Raw genomic sequence first — 18,008 nt, forward strand, 5'->3', positions numbered from 1 at the left:
GCGCAGTCGTGCGGCCGTGCGTCCTCCCCGCCGAGCCTCTGCCGCGGCGGCTCCGCGTCCTCCCCCGCCGTGGCAAGGAGGGAGAGGAGGACGGCCGCCGCCGGGGAGGGAGGAGGCGCGGGGATGGCCGGCGGAGAGGGCCAGAGAGAGGGGGAGGGCGGCGGAAAAAAAAGAAGGGAGAGAGAAAAAGTAAGAAAATCTGACATGTGGGTCCCGCCTGTGGTAGTTGTTATAGAGGAGAGATTTTGATGATGAATGAGTGCAGAAAAACTAGGTATAGAGAAGAGAATCTCGATAATCAGAACAGAAATATTCCTTTAAAAAATGAATTTAAAGTAGAACGAGTGTGAACAGCCTCATATCAGTGCCCAACACGTCACGGGCTGGAATTTCCAGCACTCGCAGAACGGACATTATTAAAAGGTGGAAAAAGAACATGCCCAGCATGTTTTGACTTTCAGAAATTTATTTTTTGCGAACTTTCAGAAATTTCAGTTTCAGCAAAACTGTTCCGAGTTTTTTTCTTTTTTTTTCAGAGGAAAGGCATCGTTTCGCTTTCAGCCCCGTATCTTCACACCAGAGAGTTTCAGTGAGATCATGGTGAGCCAGAAATTACATCTGGATTCGCCTTTTAAGTAGACTTTTTAGAAGACCACAGAAATGGCTATTGTCGATGAAAAGGACATTGATACATCATGTTACTTCGAGACATACCGACATCTTGATCCGACAAGAAAACAACTGAAGGAAAACGAAGGGCTTGCTGGGTCTACACGAAAAGCTTGAAGGGGAGACTAGCCTATTTCGGAAAATGAACTGCATTCGCAGGGATATTGAAGAATATACATTTGTGCTAACATGTTCCCAGATTTTTCTTTCCCTCCTTCAAAACTTCTCTATTGGGTCTACACATATGTACAGTGTTAATGATTTACTTCTGTTTGACATGGATCACAAAAATAGAAAGCAATGTACAACGCCAGGGGGAGGAGAAATCTCGCCCTTCCTCACAGGGGTAAAAAAATATAAAACATCTACAAAGAGAACCGCCCAGTCACATTGCCAAACTAGCTGCAAAACTGCTGTTGTGACGCCACCTCGGACATCAAATCTCTGTTCCATAAGTTATTGGATCATTGGCTCGGGGCCTCACATCCTGTGGAGGTGTCCATCAGTGGTCATTGGTCTTCGAACTGCCTTGGCCTCCACTTCCGCCGTGATTACCATGGAACTCAGCATGGTCATCCGAGAATCACGAACTCTCTTGGGTTGTCACAGGTAAGTGCAGTTCGCTGAATGTCCAAGCCAAGCAAGATTCTACCAAGGCAAGCCTAATGTCGGGCCCGACATTTTCAGACTTCACAATGAGTGACAGCCTCCGTAAAGCAGTTCCAAACGCCCTGCATGGTTACCATAAACAATAATTCAGTTAACCATCAGTTAAACATTGCTCTGCAGTGCTTCAGGTAATTAATCAAGTAGGACAAAAACTCACATGTTATGAGTCTAGAGCAGTTACTCATTTGAATAGGCCTCTGTAAAGTCTCTAATTCTTTGCTTTATAGTCTAGAGGGAAATAACCAAAATATCAGAATGAATATAATAACTAGAATGGTACAGAAGCCGCATCAGTTGCATAGTAAACTACACATACCTGCAGCTCCTCATGAAGCAATACGAAGACCTTCTTCATCAATTTATGCTTCTGCAGGAGAAAATGTTCACAAACAGATTCAGGGAGAGCTTCAATTATTAGCAAATAGCAAGAGTTAAACCAAATAGCTAAGTTATTTAAAAGTATCCTTTCTTAACTCAACGTCACATGAGCAGAGCTATTTGTTTGATAAGAATAATGGTAGTGATTTTAATTTTTTTTTAAGTCAGAAATAGAAATAAGGAATATTTTGTTCCCTTTCAGGCTATGAAAAAACTAAAAGCAGTCATGTTAAAGCATATGGAAGATCAGGCAGAAAACATACTGCTCCTGATTCACAGTACATGTCTCTGAGTCTTTCTACAATATTATAATATTGTTCCTTGTCTCTTTCTTTAGCAACATTGAGATCCTCTTGAACCTTTAAGAATTCAGACCTGTATTTTAACAAATATAAGAAAAAGAAAAAACACCAGTGCCAGGAGATTATTAATTTATGGACTATTAAGAGAAGAAAAATGAAGTGCAAAAGAAATAGAAAACACATACTTAGTTTTCTCAATCTGACTGTTCAAGTATGAATAAGCCTCATACTTCTCTTTGTACTCCTGCACGTAATCTTTGTATCTGGAAAAGAATATAATCAATCGGTTCTATGCATCAACAATAAAATACACTTAAAATTCCAAACAGATTTTGCATTTCAATTTCAATCAAATTTACAGACCCCTTGCTGAAATGTGAGAATGATCATACGATTCGTAATGTTTCAGATAACACGGACAAATAGAAGTCTCCAAAAGAGCCAGTGGAAAGAAAAAAAAATCAAGCATTGGTCACCAGCCAACGTGAAAAAGTTCCAACAGTTTCAAGAGAAAGGAGAGAGTTTAAGGCATCAAGAGATTTATAGAAATTTAGACAAGTCCACTGAGTTGTTCTATTAAACAGGGACCTGTTTGATAAAATGGCTGGTCCAGGCCATATGATTCAATCATTCTAAGTAGCTGAAAGATCAATAGGACTATCCAAGATTGTATCAAAAGATTCCAGAACAGAGGAATCAGGTACAGCTTAGTGATAAAAGTAGGGGGATGTGAAAATGCACAAAACAAAATGTCGAGACATAAAACTGACTGCATGGAGGATATTGGAACTTACTGTGAGAAATCTTTTATTGGAGCCTTCAGTTCTGGCTCATCTTTATCATACTTGGAGAAAAATAAGTTATCGTCATCTGAAGAACTGTCCCTCTTCCTACCTGTCTCAGTCTCAATCAAAGAGTTGTTCCTACTTCTTTCCTCATTATCTGATGGGGAAATTGATTTCTGTGTCCGAGGCACTATGGCATTATTAATACCATTCTGTGGAAGCCGTGAGGTCGTTTTCTTCTTCATATCTGGATACTCTAGCATTCCACCTTGTGCCATCCTTGACTCATTTTTGCTTGCTTTTTCTCCTGACCTATATGATATGTTCTCAGAATCTGAATGATCAGTTCTTGGAAAATGCTGATTCTCTGGAACATTTCCTCTTTGCTGAGGCCTATTATCATCAAAATCATACCCTGCTGCCTTCCTGGGAAAGGCTTCCAGGTTTGTATGACCTCCAATGCCATATTCTTGAGGTGATGGTTTCCCCTTATCATGAAACCCAGTTACATGAGCCTTCCTGTTATTCATACTGGAGTAGGAATTATTTATGTCAGTTAATTTACCATCGAGTGACTTGGAAGAACTATTTCTCTCGAATTGCTTCCTTGTCCTCCCATTGTCATTTTCCAAAGAAGACTCACGAAGTTCACCCAATTCAAGATCTGAAAGCTCTCTCTGGAGCTTTTTCTTACCATGAGGTGACCTCTCAAAATTATCTCTTTGCGAAGTTGATAGCTCACCGTTACTTCCATTGGGTTCAGGAAAAGCAGTGATCTCATCAGGCCCAATATTTCCACTGGAAGTTTTGGTTACATTCATGGAATTTATATTAACATTAGCATCCTTTGAACGCTTTAGCATTTTATCATCAATAAGATAATCCCCATGTCTACTCCTTTTTCTTGTGGAAGAATCATCCGAGCCATCAAAATTGGCATGTTGACCTTCACCATGTGTCCCAAAGTCAACATCGGTACCATGCCATTGTTTCTGCATCTTATCTGCTTTTTTCTTCAGACTTGATTTCTCAATATTTTCTTTTGGTCTCTCAGAGTGCATTGCTGGGATAGGTACATTTGGGCTCTGATCTATCTTTTGCATATTTCCAGAAGCCAAAGGTCTTCCTTTCATGGCAGGACTGCTATCTCGTGAAGCAATGCGGCTAACACTCCCTGTCTCCTTGTTCAACTTATCATTCGTATGTTTTTCAGGCAGTAAGTTTTTTTTGTGCTCCGAGAAAGAACCTGTAATGCCTGGAGATGCTGCGTCAACCTTGACCTTTTTGCCACTTTCAAGCTCTATTGTGGAGTTCTCATTACCGGAAGACCTTCTCAATTTGGGTTTGGCACTTTTGTCCCCAATACTCATCGGGTCATGGTTTGATCCATCTTTTGATGCTGATTTTCTCCTGTTAGGATGCTGCTTTGTGATTTGACCAGCTTCTTCGTTGGGTATCTCACTAGTTGTTCGCAAGGAGTCATCAAAAAGGTCTTCTTGATAAGACATTTCATTATACCTGCTATCAACTCGGCTAGGCTCCATTCTGTTGCTTGGCATGTTCTTGCTCCCTGGAATCTCAGATGGCTTCTTCAGGTTGCCTGCAGCCAAGCCATCAGATTCTGCATCATCATTATTAGCATTAAAATTGTTCAAATCAATATGTGGTGATGTAGTCCTATAATCCATATGTGTTCCAATGTCGATCTGTTCATCATCGAGATCGAGTCTTGTCAAATCTCTCGGCGATGATGACAAATTAAGATCATCTGCAACTTTTGTTTGTGCTGTATTTGCTTTGTCGTCATCACTTGTAATATCCACAAATGCATCAGAGCCTTCCTTGCTGCTCGATGAAGCATCACTATCACTGTCGCTGCTGCTCCCGCTGCCACTTTCTGCAGCACTTCTGCTTTGGCTCCCACTATCACTTCCACTGTCACTGCTGTCACTGTCGCTGTCGCTATCGCTTGCACTCTCACTAGAAGTTCCTGCCTTATCTTCACTGCCATTATTAACCTTTCCATCTCCTGCGGTAGCAGCTGGGGAGCCCACAACATCAATACTCTCAAATATATCAGGATCGTCAATCTTTAAGCTTGGAGGAAATTCATCAACGTTCTCATTGATGGATCTGTTGTACACAGCAATAGATTTCTGTTAAGGTGTCGTGGTAGAGTTGCTGGCATCTAGAGAAATTGTATAAAGCTTTGGAAGCAACATGACAAACCATTTCCACAAGATAAAAAGAAAAAGAAAAAAACAAGGAATTTGATGGTAATATGAGAAAGGCTGTACCTTCCCTCTTCAGATGCATGTCTTTTAGAGTTTTCTACCTCCAATCCTGGTTTGAGCACATACCTCCCAGGTGCTTGGTAATTTGCAATCTGAAAGAATAATCAAAATGTTATGTGAGTTCACTCCTTGCTTCCTACATTTCCTATTTGGGAAAAGAGGTGACAAATAGTGTTTGGTTACTCACATTCTTGATGCTGCTCTCTATTTTCTTCGATCCGTTAGGAAATACATCTGCAACAGCTTTCTCCAAAGCCTGCATATGTTCCATAACATGTGTGAAGAATATCAGATAATTATTCGTGGCGTATTAAGTGAATTATGCAATCAGATAAATTAGGAGGAAATAAGGTGTATATGACGACAAATCAAAGCATGTGCAGTGTAATACCAAACCCAAAAAATAACATTACTGTAAATTATGTTCAAAAGGTGTAGTGATAGAACAACCATGAGCTGCAATGTCGCTTGATGAAAGTACCAAGATACAAATAGGTTTTTATATAAAAAAGATACAAAAGGTCAACTCCGTCAACCTTCTTTTATCATACTGCAAACTGTTTGATTTATTTACAAAGAAAAAACAGGAAATTTCATGGTTATTGTCGTGGTGCCGCTAACCACAGCCGGGTGGCGGAAGGCACCCGCCCTAACCCAGAGGGTGTGTACTCGGGGGTAGCTGGTCTTAGATCAATCTCACTCAAGAACACGATGAACACGGCAGGATTTAGAGTGGTTCGGGCCGCCGGAGCGTAATACCCTACGTCCACTATGTGTTGTATTGTCTTCCCACGAGAGTGAGAAGGTTGCGAGAGCTTGAGTCCGTCTGGATCTGTCCTGTGCACAGCGAGCGCCTCCCTTTTATATCTCAAGGGGGTGCGTACACAGCCGTTGGGTCCCCGACAGCTGGGCCCAACGTTGCAGTATAAAACAACGTACTGTTCATACATTATGGCGTCGCAGGCAAAGGAGATCTCTCTCTTGGATTCCCTCGCCTGCTCCCGGAGCCCTTCGTACATCATGTCCTGGCGTTGTCTTGTCAGGACGGGGCCTGTCGTAGCTAGTGGTACCGCCCGCCACGTTGTTTAAGCGGGTGGTGTAGCTTGCGGCGTAGGCAGCATGATGGAAAAGTGCCGTGCTGTCGTATCCATTTAATGCTGCAGGCGGGCTCTGCGCGGGTGCGGCACAGGCGGCTGCACTGTGCTCCTTGGTAATACGCGGTGCTCAGCGAGGCCTGACAAAGGCTGTCTCGCGTACCGCGGCGGCAGAGCACGCCTTGTCCACCGCATTAAATGCGGTAGGTGGGCGAGTCTCTCTGCGGAAGACTCGCGCACGATCCCGCGCCTTCGGGACACGTGGCGGTTCCGGACCCCTACACGGTGAGGGGAGTCCGGGCCTCGGCGGTCAGCCCAAAGCTTCCCTTCCTTAGAGACACGTGGCGTCTCCGGACCCATCCCCAGGTGGGGAATGGTCCGGGGCCGTTGGCCTGGTGGGGGAAAAGCCTGGCCCGTGGGACCTGGCTACTCCGTCCGACCCGTGCTGTTATGGATAACTACGCGGGTCCTGCCTTGCCGCAGTAAGAGTGGGTATCCCTGCTATAGGGTACCGACAGTGGCCCCCGGGCCCACCTTGGGGGAGGTATGAACCCACAGGTGGGGCCACTTCTGCGATTTGGCTCTGTAGTAGTATAGCTTGAAGCTCCTTTCTGCATGGGTCTTGACCGGCTTTGACCACCCATCGGGTTGGTTGCTGCCTCATCACATCGCAACGGCTTACTGACTATGGGCCCCACGCTCAGTGGTTCACCTAGTCATGCGCGCGACGTTCGGCACTGTTGCGGCCGGAGTAAACGGATCATTTACCACCGGCGCAGCTCCCGAAAAGCTCGGCCACGCCTGCGATTAATACGCGCACGTCAGCTCAGCTTCCGCCTTGCTTCACGCGCGCGGGCGACGGTTCGTATCCCGCCTTTTTACACCTTTGTTGGTTACCCGCTCTCCCTGACAGGTGGGCCTGGGCCCCCACGTCATGGACTGGGCGGTTAACTCCAGACGCGGGCGTCGCTTGAGTTTCGGCGACGGTTCCGAGGCGCGCCGGTTGAGTCAGGCTTTATAACGGGGCGTACCACATTCCGTGGTTGCTTTCCCGCATTCGTCTTCTTCCTCCAGCCTTTGCACCCCTTTGCCTTCGAGCTTTCCTCGCCCTCCTCTCCCCTACACAGGCTCCCTTCTCAGTCCACCAAGAGATGGCATCCCTTGTTCATCCCCGCCGCTTCCAGACCGAGGGAGAGCTGAACACAGTGCGCCGCCTGCTTGGGTGGAGTGCTCAGGAGACCGGCTGGGGGGTGCGAGCAGGCTCGGTTCCCCTTGGCAACCTCCGCGCCAGGGAGTTCGTGCTATTCACCTCGCACGTCTCCGCCGGCGTGGGACTGCCGATTTCTTCATTCCTGCTGCTGCTGTTGGAAGACTTCGGCCTCCAGCTTCAGCATCTGACGCCCCACTCCCTCCTCCTGGCGTCCATCTTCGTGCATTTATGCGAGATGTTCGTGGGAGTGCGTCCCTGCGTCATCCTCTTCCGCTACTTCTTCATCCTGGTGAGGTCCGGAAGGAGCAAGGACGAAGTGGGAGGGTACTACTTCCAGATAAGGAGCGACCTGCCGACTCCTTACATTCCCGGTCTTGCTGGCGGAAGGTGGGAGGAGTGGCGCAGGGATTGGGTGATCGCCACCACCGAAGCGAACGAGCGCCTCGCCCTGCCGACTGGGGGGCCCGCCTCCAACAAAGCATCCTGGAGGGCCAAGCCGTCGTTGCAGCCGGAGTTCGACTCCGTGCTGGACAAGATCAGGTCGCTGGCGGAGAGCGGCCTCACCTCGTGGCACATGCTCGGGGACTTCGTGAAGCGCCGGATCGCCCCCCTGAAGCAGCGGCCGCGACCGGCGTGGAGCTTCACCGGCCTCAACGATTGCAGCAGGACCCACCGCGGGGAGGGAAGCGACCTGACCCAGGAGGCCTTGGAGGTCCTGTTGCGGAACGTGACGGGAGACACCTTCATCCCGGAGAACCTGATCCTCCCGCAGAGCATAGTCCCCCTCTGCGAGGACCCGGCGAGGGTGGCGGTGCTGGCTACCCTGCCAACCCTGGACGACGGGGGACTGGCCCCACGGCAGACCGAAGGCGACCCAAACCGTGGGCTCCGGATCCCTGGCACGTCCGGGGACCAGGCTATGCTGAGCGCTGCGGGGTCCGGTGCCACCACGAAGGGGAAGCAGGCCGCGGCTAGTAGTGCGGCCGCGGCCGGCTCCAGCCGGGCACAGAGCAGCTCCGGTGCGTCGTCGGGAGACGCAGGCCGGCGGAGGCTACTCCGGGGCGACGGGACCCTGGTCTCGGAGCCCGCCGCGAAGCGCCAGAGGTCTTCTGAGGGTGTAGGCCAGGGTAGCTCCCGGGCTGCCGGCCCCCACGGGTCCTCTGGCGCAACTGGACCACCACCATCGCCGCCGAGGAATTCTTCCCGCCGGCAGCAAGAGCAGCAGCAGCAAGAGCAGCCGCAAGAGCAGCGGCAGCAGGCACGCGGGCGGCAACAGCAGCAACAGGTGCGGCCCCGGGTTGCGCCCATGCCACAGCCACAGGGACAGCAGCAGCAACAGCAGCAGCCGCAGGAGAAGAGGCCCGGGCTCCGGGGACGCTGGGTACCCGGTACTTCTGGGTTAGTGTCATTCTACTCTCCTCCTTTGCGCCGGTGCTCTGTGTTTTTTTTTTTTATGGCTCTTCTGCTTTGCAACCAGGGCTCCCCGCCCCAGCGGTTCTTCTACCATCGCTGGCACATCGGCAGGTGCCCAGGCGGCGGCGGCCTTGGCGTCGACAGCGACGGCGACAGCAGGTGCGGGACCCTCAGGTACGGCGACCTGTGCTAGCCCCGTGGTGCGTGACGTGATGCTGACTGGCGTGTCATTTTTAGACTCTGCAGTGCTCAGTGCGGCGGCGGCGGTGGCGCCGGTGCTGGGTGCAGCCGCGCCCGACGCAGCGACGGTGGAGGCGCCGATACTGAACGCAGCCGCACCCGCACAACGCGGCGGAACGCTGGTGCTGGGTGCAGCCGCACCTGATGCCGTGGTGTGATGAAAAGCCGGCTCTGGCGCCGCGGCCCCGACGCCTTGAACAGCGGCGGAGACGCCGGTGGCAAGGGCGCAGCCCGCACCTGACGTATCAGTGGCGGGGCGGCTGGTACTAGGCACAGCCGAACCCGACTCGCGGCCGCAACCGCAGCCGACCGGCCGCGTACGACACGTCGGCAATCGGGGCGCGGAGTTTGGCTCGGTCCGCACCCTACTCGGCGCAGCGGGGGCGCCGTAGCTGGGCCCGACCGCTCCGACCTCGGCGGCAGCGGGGGCGCCGGAGCTTGGCCCGCCGCGCCCGACTCGGCGCATCGGGGGCTCCGGAGCTGTGCACGGCCACGCACGACTCGTCGGCAGCGGGGGCGCCGGAGCTTGGCCGGCCAGCGCCCGACTCGTCGGCAGCCGGGGGCGCCGGAGCTTGGGCCCTTCCGCGGCCCGAATCTGCGGCAGCGGAGGCGCCGGAGACAAGTGCCGCAGCGGAAGCCCCTACCTCCAGCTCCGGTCCTGTTGCAGAGGAGGAGTTGGAGGTGGTCTTTGGCAGGCGGCTCCTGCAGCTTCAACTCCCGAAGGAGGATGCGACTCCGCTTCCCCAGGTGCTGGTGCAAGTTCGGCGGTCGATCGAGGAGGCAACCTCCTCCGCCGAGGTGGCCTTCCGGCGGGAGTGGTCTGCTCTGGAGAGCGAGCGTCAGCGCCTTTCCGACTGGCACACCCGCCTGGAGGCGCACACGAAGGCTGAAGCCTCCCGCGCCGCGGAAACTCGGTCAAAGCTCAAGGCGGACCAAGAGGCCTACCGAGCCAACCTTAGGAAGGTGTTTGACCGAGAGTTCGCGGTGTCAAACCGAGAAAAATCCTTGGCACAGCGGGAGCGGGACTTCACCCTGGAGGTTGTTGGCTTCGCTGCTCAGCGGTCCGACCTCGAGGCTCACCTCGCAGCCCAACGGTCCGAGCTGGAGACTCGCGGCGAGGACCTCGAGGTCCGGAGGCAGGAGCTCGACGTCTTCTCTGCGACCCTGCAGGGATGGCGTGATCAACTGCAGGAGAGAGCCCGCCAGCTGACTGCCGACGAGACGGATTTGGAGGAGGACCGGAAGTCCCTCGCCAAGCGGGAGGCTCACGCCACCGGCATAGAGAAGGAGCTTGGGCGCCAGCGAGACTCGCTCAAGAAGCGGAAGGCATGGGCGGAGCAGAGGGAGACCAAGCTGGAGGAGAGGTCCCGCGAGCTCGAGGAGAGGTCCCGCGAGGTGGAGGTGGCCAAGGCGGCCCTGGACACCCGGGTGCAAGAGGCGGTCCGGGAAGCGGTCCGGAAGCACCAGGAAGACCAGCGCGTTGAGGCCCAGCGGATCGCTGACTGGGCAACCGAAGCGAGCCTGGCGCTGGTGCCACTTGGTCTGAGCCCGATCCAGGTGGCGGAGCCGCCAGCTTCAATAGCTGACGCCCTCCCGGTGCTGAGTTCTGCTTCGGATAGGCTCCAGCGCCTGGGGCCAGTCCTTGCTGGACAGCTTGAAACCGAGGGCCGCGAGCTGATCCGGCTGGTGGCGGAGCACATCCTGACCTGCCTCCGGAGCCACGACCCGACCATCTCGCTGGCGCCCGTGGTCGATGGCCCTGTAGCGGAGACGGAGGCCGCCGCTCGGGACAGCGTGCAAGAGGTCGTTGACTTCGTCGCCGCATACTTCAAGCGAGAGCCTGCAGACCCTTGAGCTGGGCATTGTATCTTTTTCCTTTTGCATTATGTAACAAACTTTGTATTAGTTGAAATTTTTGAAGTAGAAAAAACTTCAACTTAGCTGTTTGTCAGTTGTTGATTTGCAATATGCAGCACCCCGGCACCCTGGCCCCCTGGCAGATAGGTTCAGTTGCTTGGACCTGTCTGCCATCTGAGCCGTAGAAGATACTCCGGACCTCCTTGGCATAGGGCTGCATAGCCGCATCTTAGCTATTTGACGCATGCAGAATTCATCCATGATGTCTGGGACAAAGCGGATGCCCCGGGCCCCCTGGGAGAGAGACTCAGTTGCTATGAGTCTGTCTACCATCGAGACTGGCTCTTATCCTGCATGAAAGCTTTGAAGCAGATACTCGGACCCCCTGGTAGGTAGGCTCAATGGTTTGAGACTGACTACCACTAACCAGGTTTTAACCTGTGTACCACTTCAAAGTTAAAGCTTAGTAGCAGACCCGCGGGGCTCATTCCTGACCAATCCCAGGCTGGTACCAGGTCCAGGGCTCCAGATGCGCAGGTCCGGGTAGCTCAGTGCTTGTTTCAGAGCGGTGGAGTGCGTAGGCTTAGGGTACGGAACCAGGCTAAGGCGCTACACAGCAGGGGCGGACCTAGTATTGATGCCCCCGTATTCCTAGGAATAACCTGCTGGCGGAAAAACAAGTGAAATATATGTATATATGTATAGATAATTTGGTATGTATACTCAGTATGCTTGAACCAAAATACTTCATTTAGGTTATTGCAGCTGGTCACATTTTTTTAGGAATACCCTACTTAGAAATCCTAGGTCCGCCACTGCTACACAGGGCTCCGGACCGCTCCAGGAAACAGCACGATCTTTCCGGACCTGGCTTCATCGTCCCAGACCCTTCGCAGTAGTGGATGAGGTCACTTTGCTGTACTTGATCCTTTGAGATAGAGCTGGACATGCCGTGTTGGACTTAGGAAGCCAACTCTTGAGCTGGAACGAGGTCCGGGCTCCCAATTACCCGGCTCTAGGTACTAGAGTACTCGTTACAGGGTGGTGGAGTGTGTAGGCTTTTGGGTGCGGAACCAGCTAAGCGGCTACACAGGACTCCGGACCACCCCCGGAAACAAGCTCCCGCTCTCCAGAGTAGGTCCTTAGGGGTCCGGATCCCTCTCCAGCAGTAAGAGGGTCCGGATCTGAACGGCAGTCCAGCAGCTCAATGCAGATCTTAGTTGTAGCAACAAGGAGGTCCCCGCGGGGGTTAGAAAAGCAAAATCCCCGAGAATCGAAATGCGCAATTTAACCTCGACAGAAAGACAGAACTAGGAGAAAAATCTTTCCTTTGCAATCTTGATGTACATGGCTTGCGCGATGGATGCCAGAGGCCGGGTTTACGAGGTCGGACCTCTACCGCTCTGAGCCGCGCATTAGCCGACGGTGCGATGGATGCCAGAGGCCGGGTTGACGAGAGTGGCCCCCAACCGCTCTGGGCCACACGCTAACTCTATCTTATTACAAAGGAAAAGTTATTTCCCTGCTCTGCCTGGGTGTAAAACTTACGCAGATGCTCTATGTTCCATGAGTTGGGCAGTGGCACTCCATCTTCTGTGGCGAGGCGAACGCATCCGGGCCGGCATACATCTGTAACCTTGAAGGGCCCCTCCCAGCTGGGGGAGAGTTTGTGGAACCCCGCTCGGTTCAGGATCCGTCTGAGGACGAGGTCGCCAGCTCGGAGCTCCCTACTGTGCACGAACCGTTGATGATAGCGCCGGAGCGCCTGGTTGTAGCGTGCATTTCGGATTGCTGCTCGCCACCTTCGCTCGTCAACGAAGTCCACGTCGTCGCACCGCAGCTGCTCCTGCATGGATTCGTCAAAGACCTGGACCCGTGGTGAGCCCAGGTGAATTTCTGGGGGAAGGCATGCTTCAGCCCCGTAGACCAGGAAGAACGGAGTCTCCCCGGTGGCTCGGCTGGGTGTGGTCCGGTTGCCCCATAGTACACACGGAAGCTCGTCAACCCACTTAGCACCATGCTTCTTCAAGCAGTTGTAGGTGCGGGTCTTGAGTCCCCTGAGGATCTCTGCGTTCGCTCTCTCAACCTGTCCATTGCTGCGGGGATGTGCTACGGACGCAAAGCATAGCTGGATGCCGATGTCCTCACAGTACTCTTGGAAGAGTCTGCTTTTGAATTGGGTCCCGTTGTCCGCGATGATGCGGTTTGGGACGCCAAATCTGCACACAATGGACCTGAGGAAAGCGACTGCTGATTTCTTAGTGATATTCACCACAGGGGTAACTTCCGGCCACTTGGTGAACTTGTCGATGGCGACATAAAGGAACCGGTACCCGCCGACAGCCCGGGGAAAGGCTCCAGGATATCCACACCCCACACAGCGAATGGCCATGAGGGTGGAATCATCTGCAGAGCTTGAGCCGGGGTGTGTATTTGCTTTGCATGGAATTGGCATGCTTTGCAGGACCTTACCAACTCAGCCGCATCCTGGAGTGCTGTTGGCCAGTAGAAGTCATGCCGAAAGGCCTTGCCAACAAGCGTGCGAGAGGAGGAATGACTTCCGCACTCGTCTCCATGGATCTCCGCGAGCAATTCGCGGCCCTCTCCCTGGGAAATGCACCGCATGAGGACACCGTTGGCGCCACGGCGGTAGAGATCCCCTTCTACCACCGCGTAACGTTTAGCCAATCGGACTATGCGCTCAGCGGACACATCGTCATCAGGGAGGATGTTGTCTTTCAGGTAGTCCCGGATCTCGGAGATCCATGCATCGGGAGCTCCCAGAGTAGGTGGGGGTGGCTCTGTGAGGTCACCAGGTTCCTCAACAGAGCACACAGCCCAGGTCGGGCACCATAGGTGGAATTCTGCCGGGACCGCTGGCTTCGAGGTGCCAGCTTGATCCCCCTCACCCAGCTCGGCAGGCTGGGCGGTAGGTTTCAGCAGCCGTCTTTCAAAGACACCCTCGGGCACAGATGCCCAGGTAGATGCTCTCGCAGAGAGATCATCTGCTGCTGAGTTGTGCTCGCGGGGAACGTGTTGCAGTTCCAAGGCGTCGAAGTCCTTCTCGAGCTTCCTCACGCGTATGAGGTATGCCGCGAGCTGGGGATTGTTGCAGTTGCAATCCCCTCGGACTTGCTTGATGATTAGCTGGGAGTCCCCCTTCACCAGAAGCTGCCGGACCCCCAATGAGAGGGCTTGCGTCAAGCCAAAGATCAGAGCTTCGTACTCCGCCATGTTGTTGGTGGCCTTGAACTCAAGGTGCACCATGTACTTCAGCTGATCTCCGTTTGGGTCGATAGGACCACGCCAGCCCCGGCCCACTTCTCGCGGGCGGACCCGTCAAAGAAGAGTGTCCAGTGAGGCTCGGTGAAGACTGGTGTCCTGATTTCCGGCTCCGGGGGTCCAGTGTTTACGACCGGACCCCCAGAATTGCTTGGGGAAGGAGTCCACTCCGCTATGAAATCAGCCAGGATCTGGCTCTTGATTGCATGGCGTGGCTGGAAGTCCAGTTGGAACTCTGCCAGCTCTGCTGCCCACTTGGCGATATTGCCTGTGGCGTTGGAGTTGTGCAGGATCGCTCTTAACGGGTAAGAGGTCACTACAACAACTCGGTGTGCTTAAAAGTAGTGCCGCAGTTTCCTGGACGCAATAAGTATTGCATAGATAAGCTTATGCGTCTCAAGATACCTGGCCTTTGCCTCGTGGAGGACTTCGCTGACGTAGTAGACTGGCTTTTGGACGGTCCGGACACTAGTTACCGGGTCCGGCTCGCCCTTGTCCACCACATCAGGCCTTTGGGCCCCCAGTGGTTCTGGGCTCCCACTAGGACGAGGCTCCTCCGGACCCGCTTGTGCGGGGTCCGGACCTTCAAGCTGGGGTGAGGCTGACGGGCCCCCGTGTCCGGGGTCCGGCTCACCATCCTTGGCCAGGAGGACCTTGTTGTTCCCCTGGCGAGCTTGCTCCGTCCTTTCGGCGACCAACACCATGCTGACTGCCTCCGCAAACGCAGCAAGATACAGAAACAACGGCTCACCGGGTTCTGGAGCCACCAATACTGGCAGCGAGGTGAGGTGCTGCTTCAGCTCCTGGAAGGCCTGTTCAGCCTCTTCGGTCCAAGAAAATGGACCGGACCTCCTCAATAGCTTGAAGAAGGGAAGGGCCCTCTCGGCCAGCCTCGATATGGAGCGGCTAAGAGCAGCGAGAGATCCAGTAAGCTTCTGGACGTCCTTGATGCGGCCAGGAGGCCTCATTGCTTCGATCGCCTTGATCTTGGCTGGGTTTGCCTCGATGCCTCGATGTGAGACCAGGAAACCCAGCAGCTTCCCCGCTGAGACGCCGAAGATGCACTTCTCTGGGTTCAGCTTCGTGCGCGTAGCGCGGAGTCGGTCGAAGACGAGGGACAGGTCCTCCACTAGTGTTGACCCTACCTTAGTCTTGACCACAATGTCATCGACATAAACCTCAACAATATCTCTAATTAGATTACAGAAGGTTTTGTTCATAGCTCGTACAAACGTGGGTAAGGCATTCCTTAGACCATACGGCATGACAATGTAGCAATAAAGCTCATCTACTGTTACAAAGGCGGTATGCTTCCTATCCTCTCTAGACATCTGAATCTGGTGGAAACCAGAGTATGCATCTAGGAAAGACAAAAGGTCACACCCGGAGGTTGAGTCCACGATCTGATCGATACGCGGAAGAGGATAGGGGTCTCTTGGACATGCCTTGTTGAGGCTGGTGTAGTCGATGCACATCCGAAGCTTCCCGTTGGCCTTTGGGACGACGACCGGATTAGCCAACCACTCGTGGTGGTGGACCTCCTCGATGAAGCCGGCGTGTAGGAGCTTGCGGACTTCTTCGCGGATGAAGTTCTGCCGCTCCACGGACTGCTTCCGAGGCTTCTGGCGCACCGGCGTGGCGTCGGGGTAGATCCTCAGATTGTGCTCGATCACTTCCCTAGGGATCCCGGGCATCTGTGACGGTTCCCAGGCGAACACGTCGACATTTGCCCGGAGGAAAGCGATGAGCGCGTCTTCCTATTTCTCCTCCAGGTTCCCCGCGATGCGGGTGGTCCTGGTGGAGTCCGCTCCAATCTGCACCGTCTTCACAGGAACATGGTCCGGATCAGACGGTTGGACCTTGGGAGCCTTTGCAGGCGCCTTAGGTTGCGAGGTGGACGGATCCTCCTCTGTACGTGCTGCCTCTGCCGCCAGAGCATGCAGTCTCTCAACTGCAGCAACGGCAGCAGTGCGGTCGCCCTGCACGGTGAGGACTCCGGCAGGGGAAGGCATCTTCAAGACCAAATACCCATAATGAGCAATGGCCATGAAGCGGTAGAGTGCTGGTCGGCCAATGATGGCGTTGAACGGAAGGTTCACCTCCGCAACATCGAACAGAACGCTCTCTGTGCGGAAGTTCTCCTCAGTCCCGAACGTGACCGGCAATGTGATGCTCCCCAGAGGGAACACCGGGTGTGGGCCCACTCCGGAGAATGGGCGCGAGGGAGTCAGCTTGGACTCCGGAATCTGCAGCTGCTTGAACGCTGCATAGCTGATGACGTTGAGGCCAGCCCCACCGTCAATCAGCACGTGGTAGAGCCTCACGTTGGATATGACAGGAGCGGTGACTAAAGGTAGCACACCAGCTCCGGCCATATTCTCCGGGCAGTCGGATGGCCCAAAAGAGATGGTGGTGTTCATCCACCTCTGGTGCGGCGCCGCCTTCGGGACCCCCGGCTTCACCGAAAGGACCTCCCGGCGAAGGGTCTTCACGTCCCGCCGGGAGACAAGCTCCCAGCTTCCGCCATACATTACGTACAGCTTCTTGCGGCGGTCGCCGTTGTCGGAATCGGAGTCGTCTTCGTGATAGACGCCCTTCAGCTCTCGAGCGGGGGATTGGTACCCCAGCTCCTTCTCCCCGGCCGCGGCCCCGCTGTCAGAGGCCTTCTCCTTGCCGGCCCGCTGGCGAGGAGGAGGTGAACCGTCTTTGGAGGACTGCTCACGCCGCCCACTGACCCGCTTCGCGAGCTTTTGGATCTCCGCTTCCACCTTGCGGGCGAGGACGTTTACCGTGGGCATTCTGGCCCCCGGCCGCTGCCGCCGCAGCCGGCGCCGCCGCTGGCGCTGCTGCTGCAACGACTGGTCCGCCAGAATGCGGCTCCCCGCGACCCCGGTTCTTGTTCTTCTTCTTCTTGCCACCGCCCTGAGCGGTAGCACTGGAGCCACCAGCCTTGATGTCTCCGTCTTGGGGGGCTGAGTGCCATGCACGGCCCTCAGCGGCCCTGGCACACTTGTCTGCCAGCGAGAAAAGCGTAGTGACGCTTTCCACCTCGTGCGTCGCCAGCTTCTCGAGCATCTTCTCATCACGTACCCCCAGGCGGAAAGCAGTAATAATAGATGCATCTGAGATACGAGGAATGGTACCCCGTACCTTGGTGAAGCGCGAGATGAAAGCCCGAAGCGTTTCCCCGGGTTTTTGCCTCACGGCGTGAAGGTGTGCCTCCACACCATACTGCTGGTAGGCGCTGGCGAAGTTCGCTGCGAACCTCGCACAGAGCTCTTCCCAGGACTGGATCGTCCCAGGTGTGAGATTCATGAGCCAGGTCCGGGCTGGCCCAGACAAGGCTACATGAAAGTAGCTTGCCATGACGGCGCCGTTACCACCAGCCGCTGTGATGGCGGTAACGTACACCTGCAGGAATTCCGACGGGTTAGTAGTACCGTCGTACTTTTCCGGCAGGTGGGGGCGGAACTTGGGTGGCCACGCCACGGCGCGGAGGTGCTCCGCAAGTGCAGCACAGCCCACCCCGGCCACCGGTGCGCCTGACTGAATCCGGGCGTTCACCGGAGGCCTGGGTGCCGCCGCGTCCAGATCAACATTGAGGTTGCGTCCCTCAATGTTGAGACTGCGCTCTCGCGCCCTCTCGACGGCGATGCGGGCATCCTCTCCCGCGCGCCGGCGGTTGAGCTCCTCCCGCAGATCTTCTGTTCGTGCACCCCTCACGGTAGGGGAGCGCACGGATGCCGACGCACCGCCCTGACGCTGGTGGTAAGGTACCACCGCGTTGCCGGGCGGAGGTCGTTGCCCAGTCCTTG

The 18,008-nt window shown here is 54.4% G+C and overlaps 1 protein-coding gene across 1 annotated transcript in view; it reads right to left on the bottom strand.

Annotated features, from left to right (window-relative positions):
• LOC120648242 overlaps positions 1–18,008 on the bottom strand; it is a 35,823-nt gene that overhangs the window by 11,951 nt on the left and 5,864 nt on the right. The window contains exons 6-12 of the mRNA XM_039924974.1: positions 5,285–5,353; positions 5,101–5,189; positions 2,813–4,936; positions 2,204–2,281; positions 1,980–2,091; positions 1,655–1,705; positions 1,519–1,566 (exon numbers count right to left, since the gene is read on the bottom strand). Of these exons, the coding sequence (XP_039780908.1) occupies positions 1,519–1,566; positions 1,655–1,705; positions 1,980–2,091; positions 2,204–2,281; positions 2,813–4,936; positions 5,101–5,189; positions 5,285–5,353 (2,571 nt within the window). The remainder of the gene's footprint in view (positions 1–1,518; positions 1,567–1,654; positions 1,706–1,979; positions 2,092–2,203; positions 2,282–2,812; positions 4,937–5,100; positions 5,190–5,284; positions 5,354–18,008) is intronic.

Source organism: Panicum virgatum, chromosome 9K (assembly GCF_016808335.1).
Source record: "Panicum virgatum strain AP13 chromosome 9K, P.virgatum_v5, whole genome shotgun sequence".
In the NCBI taxonomy this organism is placed as follows: domain Eukaryota; kingdom Viridiplantae; phylum Streptophyta; class Magnoliopsida; order Poales; family Poaceae; genus Panicum; species Panicum virgatum.